Source organism: Mus caroli, unplaced genomic scaffold (genome assembly GCF_978045245.1).
Source record: "Mus caroli unplaced genomic scaffold, Mus_caroli_1 scaffold_8, whole genome shotgun sequence".
NCBI classification, from domain to species: Eukaryota; Metazoa; Chordata; class Mammalia; order Rodentia; family Muridae; genus Mus; species Mus caroli.
Genome location: NW_028227263.1, coordinates 41,543,911 through 41,554,025, shown reverse-complemented (window position 1 = coordinate 41,554,025; position 10,115 = coordinate 41,543,911). Strand labels below are relative to the sequence as shown.

Genomic DNA, 10,115 nt, shown 5'->3' with positions numbered 1-10,115 from the left:
TCTTTAACCTATAGCAACACCCTGGGCAGTTTTTTCCACATTCAAACGATCAGAAAGTCAGTCAGCAAAAACAGGCAAGGGCCCAGAGGATAGGTGGATACCACATGAAGGGTGAGCCATTGTCCCTGCCTGAAACAGAGGTCCAAACCTCTTGTTCCAGGCACCCTGGGTCAACAGTGTGTCCATAAGAGCCTGTGTGAGTGGGTGAGTGAGCACTAGCAAACAAGCAGAAGCCTCTGCCCTTGCTTGTTCTTGTTCTTCCCCTTCTTCGATCTTCGTCTTCCACCCTGACTACAGAGCTGCCCAGTGTTCACAGAGCCCTGAGAGGTGAGGAGCCTGTCAGCATTGTGCAAGGATTGATTCTCCTTGTCTGGAGCATCCCAGCCCCAGTTGGCTGTGGATCTGGGATGGTGAATCACAATTGCATCAGCAGGCAGATCAAGTTCACCTTCAGTATTCCTGAGGTTCTGCCCAGGTTTCTGGTGGTTCTGTTCCTGAGGCATGAGTTTGGTATTCCCGTGATTCTGCCCAGCTTTCTTGTGGTTCTTTTCCTGAAGCACTTTCCCCTCCCCAAAGGAGGTTTCTTTGGTTTCTCTCTTCTCCCTGATTTCCCAGGGCTCTCCCACATCATCTGTGCAACGGTATTTCTTCTTATGCTTTTTTCTCCAGGATTTCTTCAGCTGGTATTCAGGGTCAAGAACATCATTTATTCTTCCCTCTGGCATGTCAATACTGACCTGTTTGAGGTTGGCCTGCTGCACATAGAAGAGCACATAGGCATTCTCATTCAGGACAGAAGTCACATCACACCTGGTGACTTTAGTATCATCCATCTTGTACCACTTCCCATGACCAGCTTTGACACAACAGAAGTAATGTCCACTGTGAGAAGTTGCACCATCATGGACCAGGACAGCATAGAGGGCATAAGGCAAAGGTCCTCCAGTAGGCTGGGACAGGTATGGCTTCAGGTCAAGGAACTCAGGGTAGCTTACTTTTCTGTCTAACTTGTTACCCATGAAAGCCGAGAAGCGCTTTAACACTAGCATGAGTACCTTTGGGGCAATATGAACATGCAGGGTCTTGGAAGCTGGCATCTTCTGTCTACACCTACCACAGTAGTAGGCATTCTCTCCACGTAGCTCTTCTGACTTCTCTGTATCCCACAAGGCTTGCTTTACACTCTGAGCTGAGCTGATATCCAGGGGGACATCCAGGAAGGGATCGTAGGTATCTGAGGTGCCCTGGCAATGGAGACACTTGATCTGAGACCTCCACAAGCCTCCAAATATGTCATGAATGGGTGAGCTGTCCTCAGAGGTGGGGCACGATTGTCTGTGCACTTGAAGGCAGGATTCATGCATTGTTTCCAAGGTGAACATGAGAAACTCATGGGCATCTTCCTGCTGGTACTTGTGGAAGGCAGAGGTCAAAATCTGGGAGGGCTTCATGACATCCCCCGAGTGAGAGTGTAGGAGACTCTGGGTCACATGAGCTTCCATAACACACATCTTACAGCCTTCTGGGGAACAACAGGTTTGACTGTGCTTCCGGGACAGCATGTAGTGAGCTAGAGGTGGTGTGTGTGTCAAGCACTGCAGGGCTGCATTCATGTAACAGCTGTTGCCTGTGTTCTGGAGCCCGCATCCCGGTCCTTGGGGACTCTTCCAAATCAGACTGTACTTTCCATTGACAGTTAGCTCCTCCACCACCTGAGCTTCATTCTGATGCAGCTCTGGGGCACCAGAAGATGACAGGGCTGTGTTTGATATGGGACAAGAACACGAAAAGACTTTAGGGTATGCCAGTGACCAAATCCTTTACCTTCAGACTCCATTCTAGAAAACCTGACCTAACTTTCACCTCAGGAATACTAACAGGACAGTACCTAGAATTACATTCCAAGTTAACCGACCCCCTCCTCCGAAAATAAAACACTCACATACAACCCATCCCAAACTAAACATGAACATAAATCCAGTCTCTAGGTTCCACTCCCAACAAGACCAGTGTCTCCATGTTATTACTCCAACAGATCTGCAACCCCAGGTTCATAACATGCTCCCTCCCTTCCAAACCCCAATGCAGAGGGAAGCAGAAATCCAGCCTATGACTCCCTGGACCCACCAATATGTTACAGGCCACAAAATCTACCAAATTAGATGCTTGCACACTCACCCACATGCCACTGCTTGCTGCTTACTGTAAACTCTTACCCTGAGAGATATTCAGGGCTCATCATCACCAAAGCCTCCCTGCTAGACAGTGGCTATAGTAGTCTCCTAACTAGCTGGTAAAAAGGCCACACAGTGATTGCATCTCATCAGTTCCTGTCTAGTTTTGGGTGATGACTACTCTTTTCTGGCACTACACATGCAAACTGCAAAAGGCCTTATGATGAGACTCAACCTCTTAGAAGAGCAGAGCAGCCCCTTTGTCAACAAAAGTCTGTCCCAGCACACTCAATTCATCCTTATGTATGTCTAGGGCAGCTGGAGATGACAAGGCTGCTGGGGGACACATAAGACATAAAGACCTAACAGTGAGACTCACCTTCTGGGAAGGAAAGAGAAACCACCATGTCTCCAAAGACCTCTTCAAATAACTTTCTGGAGTCTTCTAAGGGAGCAGAAGGAATTTTTTCCCCTCCAATCTCTGCAAGTGACAACAAATGCTCAGTCTTTTATATCCCAGTCTTGTGACCACGCCTACAGTCTTCCCAAGACGGCCAATCCCAGACAAGCCTCTTACAAGTTGGGTGTGGTTTCTGCAAAGCAGCTCAGAAATATCATCTCTTTGGAGTGCATTTCCCTGAATTTAACTCCAATTTCCTAGGTGTCTTAAGCTTGGGTCTTACTTTGGAATAAAGTTACAAAACCATGTCAAATAGATGACTACACATGCCATACAACAGTTCCTATTACATTGCTAACCACACAGAACCAGTATAAAGAGCCTAGGCCTGGTTTTCCTTCCGTTTCCTCTTTCTTTCTTTCTTTCTTTCTTTCTTTCTTTCTTTCTTTCTTTCTTTCTTTCTTTCTTTCTTCCTTTCTTCCTTTCTCCCTTTATTCCTTTCTTTCTCCCTTTCTTTCTTTCTTTCTTTCTTTCTTTCTTTCTTTCTTTCTTTCTTTCTTTCTCTCTCTCTCTCTCTGTCCCTCCCTCCCTCCCTCTTTCCCTCCCTCCCTGCCTCCCTCCCTTCCTTCCCTCTCTCTCTGTTTCTCACTCTCTCTGTCTCTCTCCTCCTTCTGTGTTTAGATTTTCATCTTTGTTGACTTTGATTTGTAAGTAGATCATTTCTCTCTAGCAGATACATTTCTAGTCAAGGTCATATGTTCTATGAAGTCATCTAGTCCCCTAAGTAGACTGTTGATTCTCTCAGGAAAAAAAAAAATGACCTTGAATCTAAACTTTGCTTCTTTAGTGTGTTATCAGTACTCAAGATACGGAGCATTTTGATGTAAATGTTTTACCCACAACTAAATCTCTAATTACTTATAAGAAAATTTTTGCTGGCAATGGTTATGAACCCTGTGATCCCTGCACTTGGGAAGCAGATGCAGGCAGAATTCTCAGTTGGAGGCTACCCTGGTCTACAGAGTGAGGTCCAAGAAAACTACAGCTACACAGAAAAACCCTGTCTCAGACAACAAACAAACAAACAAACAAGCAAGCAAACAGAATATTTTTATAGTGCCATTGCCTCTAATGCTGCAACTGCTGAGTAGGTGATTCAATCACCCAGTTAGCTCCATTATGCAAATTAAGTCTTACTTGAGTAATAAGATTCACTGTAGGTGGACCAAACCAGGCAAATCCTCCCTTCCTGTATGTTTTTGAGACATTATGACTCATTCTCCATTCTGACCTTGAGCTTGGTATCAATCACACTATGATGGCTTCAACTCATAACAATTGGCTTTATTACAATGAAAAGAAAACAAACAAACAAACACACACACACATACTCAAACAAATAAACACACATCTTTAGCAAAATCTGTCTTAGTCAGGGTTGTATCTCTTTATAAAGCAGTGAAACTTGAAACTTTTTTTTTCCATTTCTACTCTCAGTGAATAACCTTCATACCTTCATGCCACAGTCTTAGTCATTATTTCCTGTTATATCCTTACTAGTTTCTGAATCTAGTGGCCTCTTTGTTTTTTATCCAGTAAGTTCAAATTTTTTTTGGGGGGGGGTTTATATGATTTTGTGTGTCAATGATGCAATCTTAGGCCTTGCCCATTCCTACTAAGTCATTTACTTCTAACTTTTACCTCAGGAAAACTAACAGGACAGTAACTAGCATTACATTCCAAGTTAAACGACCCCCTACCCCCCAAAATAAAACACTCACATACAACCCATCCCAAACCAAACATGAACATAAATCCAGTCTCTAGGTTCTACCCCTAACAAGTCCAGTGTCTCCAAGTTATTACTCCAACAGATCTGCAACCCCAGGTTCATAACCTGCTCCCTCCATTATGAACACCAAAGCAGAGGGAAGCAGAAATCCAGCCTATGAATCCCTGCACCCACCAATATGTTACAGGCCACAAAAACTAGCCAATTAGGTGCTTGCACACTCACCCACACCCCTCTGCTTGCTGCTTACTGTAAGCTCTTACCCTGAGAGATATTCCGGTCCTCACAACCCCAAAGCCTCCCTGCTAGACAGTGGCTCATGGTAGTGCCCTAGCTAGCTGGTAAAAAAGCTACACAGTGATTGCATCTCATCAGTTCCTGTTTGGTTTTGGGGGATGACTACTCTTTTCTGGCACTATACATGCAAGCTGCAAAAGACCTTATGATGAGAATCAACCTCTTAGAAGAGCAGAACAGCCCCTTTGTCAACAAAAGTCTGTCCCAGCACACTCAATTCATCCTTATGCAGGTCTAGGGCAGCTAGAGATGACAAGGCTGCTAGGGGACACACAAGACTTAAAGACCTTACAGTGAGACTTACCTTCTGGGAAGGAAAGAGCAACCACCACTTCTACAAAGACCTCTTCAAATAACTTGCTGGAGTTTTCTAAGGGAGCAGAATGAAGTTTTCCCCCTCCAATCTCTGCAAGGGAGGACAAATGCTCAGTCTTTTATACTCCAGTCTTGTGACCACGCCTATAATCTTCCCAGGGCAGCCAATCGCAGACAAGCCTCTCACAAGTTGGGAGTGGTTTCTGCATAGCAGCTCAGAAATGTCATCTCTTTGAAGTGTATTTCCCTGAATTTAGGTCCAAAATCCTAGGTGTCTTAAACTTGGGTCTTAATTTGGAATAAAGTTACAAAACCATGTCAAATACAAGACTACACATGCCATGCAAGAGTTCCCATTACCTTGCTAACCACACAGAACCAGTATAAACACCCTAGGCCTGGTTTTCCTTACTTTTCTCTCTTTCTTCCTCTCTTCCTCTCTTCCTCTCTTCCTTCCTTCCTTCCTTCCTTCCTTCCTTCCTTCCTTCCTTCCTTCCCTCTCCTGTCTCTCTCTCTCTCTGTCTCTCTCTCAGTCTCTCTCCCTCTGTCTCTCTCTCTCTCTCTCTCTTTCTCTCTCTCTCTCTCTCTTTCTCTCTCTCTCTCTCTTTCTCTCTCTCTCTCTCTCTCTCTCTCTCTCTCTATTTATCTCTATCTCTCTCCTCTTTCTCTATTTTGTTTTGCATCTTCGTTGACAATGGATTTGTAAGGAGATCATTTCTCTCTAGCAGATACATTTCCAGTCAAGGTCATATTGTCTATGAAGTCATCTAGTCAACTAAATAGACTGTTGATTCTCTCAGGAAAAAAAAAAATGACCTTGAATCTATACTCTGCTTCTTTAGTGTATTATCAGTACGCAAGAATACAAAGCATTTTGATGTAAATGTTTTACCCACAACTAAATCTCTAATTACTTATAAGAAATTTTATGCTGACAGTGGTTATGCAACCCTGTGATCCCAGCACTTGGGAGGCAGATGCAGGCAGATTTTTCAGTTGGAGGCTACCCTGGTCTACAGAGTGAGGTCCAAGAAAACTACAGCTACACAGAAAAACCCTGTCTCAGACAACAAACAAACAGAATAATTTTATAATGCCATTGCCTCTAAAGCTGCAACTGCTGAGTAGGTGATTCAATCACCCAGTTAGCTCCATTATGCGCATTCAGTCTTACTTGAGTAATAAGATTCACTCTAGGTGGACCAAACCAGGCAAATCCTCCCTTCCTGTATGTTTTTGAGACAATATGGCTCATTCTCCATTCTGACCTTGAGCTTGGTATCAATCACACTATGATGGCTTCAACTCATAACAATTGGCTTTATTACAATGAAAAAAAAAGAAAACAAACAAACACACACACATACACACACTCAAATAAATAACCACACATCTTTAGCAAAATCTGTCTTAGTCAGTGTTGTATCTCTTTATAAAGCAGTGAAACCTGAAACTTTTTTTTTCCATTTCTACTCTCAGTGAATAACCTTCATGCCACAGTCTTAATCATTATTTCCTGTTATATCCTTACTAGTTTCTGAATCTAGTGGCCTCTTTGTGTTTTATCCAGTAAGTTCAATTTTTTTTTTGAGTTTATATGATTTTGTGTGTCAATGATGCAATCTTAGGCCTTGCCCATTCCTACTAAGTCATTTACTTCTAACTTTTACCTCAGGAAAACTAACAGGACAGTAACTAGCATTACATTCCAAGTTAAACGACCCCCTACCCCCAAAAATAAAACACTCACATACAACCCATCCCAAACCAAACATGAACATATATCCAATCTCTTGGTTCCACCCCCAACAAGACCAGTGTCTCCACGTTATTACTCCAACAGATCTGCAACCCCAGGTTCATAACATGCTCCCTCCCTTAGGAACAGCAATGCAGAGGGAAGCAGAAATCCAGCCTATGACTCCTTGCACCCACCAATATGTTACAGGCCACAAAAACTAGCCAATTAGATGCTTGCACACTCACCCACACCACTCTGCTTGCTGCTTACTGTAAGCTCTTACCCTGAGAAATATTCCAGGCCTCACCATCGCCAAAGCCACCCTGCTAGATAGTGGCTCATGGTAGTGCCCTAGCTAGCTGGTAAAAAGGCCACACAGTGATTGAATCTCATCAGTTCCTGTCTGGTTTTGGAGGATAACTACACTTTTCTGGCACTACACATGCAAGCTGCAAAAAGACCTTATGATGAGACTCAACCTCTTAGAAGAGCAGAGCAGCCCCTTTGTCAACAAAAGTCTGTCCCAGCACACTCAATTCATCCTTATGCAGGTCTAGGGCAGCCAGAGATGACAAGGCTGCTGGGGGACACACAAGACTTAAAGACCTTACAGTGAGACTTACCTTCTGGGAAGGAAAGAGCAACCACCACGTCTCCAAAGACCTCTTCAAATAACTTGCTGGAGTTTTCTAAGGGAGCAGCAGGAATTTTTTCCCCTCCAATCTCTGCAAGTGAGAACAAATGCTCAGTCTTTTATACTCCAGTCTTGTGACCACGCCTACAGTCTTCCCAGGGCAGCCAATCACAGACAAGCCTCTCACAAGTTGGGAGTGGTTTCTGCAAAGCAGCTCAGAAATGTCATCTCTTTGAAGTGTATTTCCCTGAATTTAGGACCAAAATCCTAGGTGTCTTAAACTTGGGTCTTAATTTGGAATAAAGTTACAAAACCATGTCAAATACAAGACTACACATGCCATGCAATAGTTCCCATTACCTTGCTAACCACACCAAACCAGTATAAATAGCCTAGGCCTGGTTGTCCTTCCTTTTCTCTCTTTCTTTCTTCCTTTCTTGCTTCCTTGCTTCTCTCTCTCTCTCTCTCTCTTTCTCTCTCTCTCCTCTTTCTCTGTTTTGTTTTCCATCTTCGTTGACAATGGATTTGTAAGAAGATCATTTCTCTCTAGCAGATACCTTTCCAGTCAAGGTCATATTGTCTATGAAGCCATCTAGTCCACTAAGTAGACTGTTGATTCTCTCAGGAAAAAAAAAAAAAATGAACTTGAATCTACACTCTGCTTCTTTAGTGTGTTATCAGTACTCAAGATACAAAGCATTTTGATGTAAATGTTTTACCCACAACTAAATCTCTAATTACTTATAAGAAAAATTTTTGCTGGCAGTGGTTATGCCACCCTGTGATCCCAGCACTTGGGAGACAGATGCAGGCAGATTTCTCAGTTGGAGACTACCCTGGTCTACAGAGTGAGGTCCAAGAAAACTACAGCTACACAGAAAAACCCTGTTTCAGACAACAAACAAACAAACAAACAAACAGAATATTTTCATAATGCCATTGTCTCTAATGATGCAACTGCTGAGTAGGTGATTCAATCACCCAGTTAGCTCCATTATGCAAATTAAGTCTTACTTGAGTAATAAGATTCACTGTAGGTGGACCAAACCAGGCAAATCTTCCCTTCCTGTATGTTTTTGAGACAATATAGCTCATTCTCCATTCTGACCTTGAGCTTGGTATCAATCACACTATGATGGCTTCAACTCATAACAATTGGCTTTATTACAATGAAAAGAATAGAGAACAAACAAACAAACACACACACACTCAAATAAATAACCACACATCTTTAGCAAAATCTGTCTTAGTCAGTGTTGTATCTCTTTATAAAGCAGTGAAACCTGAAACTTTTTTTTTCCATTTCTACTCTCAGTGAATAACCTTCATGCCACAGTCTTAGTCATTATTTCCTGTTATATCCTTACTAGTTTCTGGATCTAGTGGCCTCTTTGTTTTTTATCCAGTAAGTTCAATTTCTTTTTTTTTTTTTGAGTTTATATGATTTTGTGTGTCAATGATGCAATCTTAGGCCTTGCCCATTCCTACTAAATCATTTTCTTCTAACTTTTACCTCAGGAAAACTAACAGGACAGTACCTAGCATTACATTCCAAGTTAAACGAACCCGTACCCCCCAAAAATAAAACACTCATGACCATTGGCTTTCATTAACTCAAGGAATAGAAAAGAAAGTAAAGAAAAGAAAAGAAAAGAAAAGAAAAGAAAAGAAAAGAAAAGAAAAGAAAAGAGAGGAAACGAAACACACACACACATTCAAACAAATAACCACACATCTTTAGCAAAATCTGTGTTAGTCAGTGTTGTATCTCCTTATGAAGCAGTGAAACCTGATACTTTTTTTCTCCATTTCTACTATCAGTGAATAACCTTCATGCTACAGTCTTAGTCATTATTTCCTGTTATATCCTTACTACCTTCTTGATCTATTTGCCTCTTTGTTTTTTATCCAGTAAGTTCAATGTTTTTTCTAACATTATATAGTTTTGTGTATCAATGATGCAATCTTAGGCATTGCCCATTCCTGCAAAATCATTTCATTCTGTCATGCTCCCAAAGTGCCATTCTATTCTTAGTCTCAGTCAGGGTTAGTCTAAGATTTCTGAGTGTTTTTCACGGTAAGATATACACTTTCTACTTTAATAAACCCCTAATTATCTGGGTTATATTTTTCAAGGAATACTTAATTTAGTAGGATTCTTCTCTATGCTAAGTCATAATCATCATTCCATTATTTTGAAATTATATTTTCCAGAGCCTACTTTTGAATAATATAAGTGAAGTACATAAATCTCCCTTTGAGCATCCCTCATAATAGACTTTAAATGCTTGAAAATGACTGGAAGAAGAAACAGAAGCAGAGCAATGAATCCTATAATAATTCCCAAGTTATAAGAAAATTCCATAAAAAATATGTTTAACAAAATTTATTATTGAACTTGAATCATAATGAGCAAATTCTCCTGAAGAAGTTTTCAGTCTGGAGTGACTGAAGCACTGATCTGGGAATGTAAAATCTCCATATCGATAGTGATTTGCGAATTGTCTCACATACCAGACAGATGTATTTGTGTTGTTTCCAGGATATTTCTGACCCGTTTTAGGACAGCGGGTGACACCAATCAAATTATAATTGCCATGACATGAGGTCATAAAGTGCCAGAGAAGTGTTAGTGATCTCTCAAAGAAACAGACAGGAGCAGATCAGATGCAACTCTCAGCAGGGTCTTTCTTTTATTCAAGTTAGCTCAGACCCCTCCAATGCACCATGTCATACAAAGTGGGTTTTGATGATGAGAGAGC

The 10,115-nt window shown here is 41.8% G+C and overlaps 1 protein-coding gene across 2 annotated transcripts; it reads right to left on the bottom strand.

Moving 5' to 3' along the window:
• Positions 1–215: 215 nt before the first annotated feature.
• On the bottom strand, positions 216–4,989 carry LOC110298020 (ubiquitin carboxyl-terminal hydrolase 17-like protein A). 2 transcript variants are annotated; one of them, XM_021167069.2, is made up of 3 exons: positions 4,968–4,989; positions 2,542–2,655; positions 216–1,759 (listed from the first exon to the last, which is right to left on the bottom strand). In XM_021167069.2, the coding sequence occupies exons 2-3, from the start codon at positions 2,579–2,581 to the stop codon at positions 216–218; spliced, it is 1,584 nt and encodes a 527-aa protein (XP_021022728.2). In that variant the 5' UTR covers positions 2,582–2,655; positions 4,968–4,989. The 2 variants fall into 2 exon arrangements, with proteins under 2 accessions (XP_021022728.2, XP_085698653.1); XM_085842527.1 differs by lacking the exon at positions 4,968–4,989 and having other exon boundaries at positions 2,554–2,581.
• Between the last annotated feature and the right edge of the window lie 5,126 nt (positions 4,990–10,115).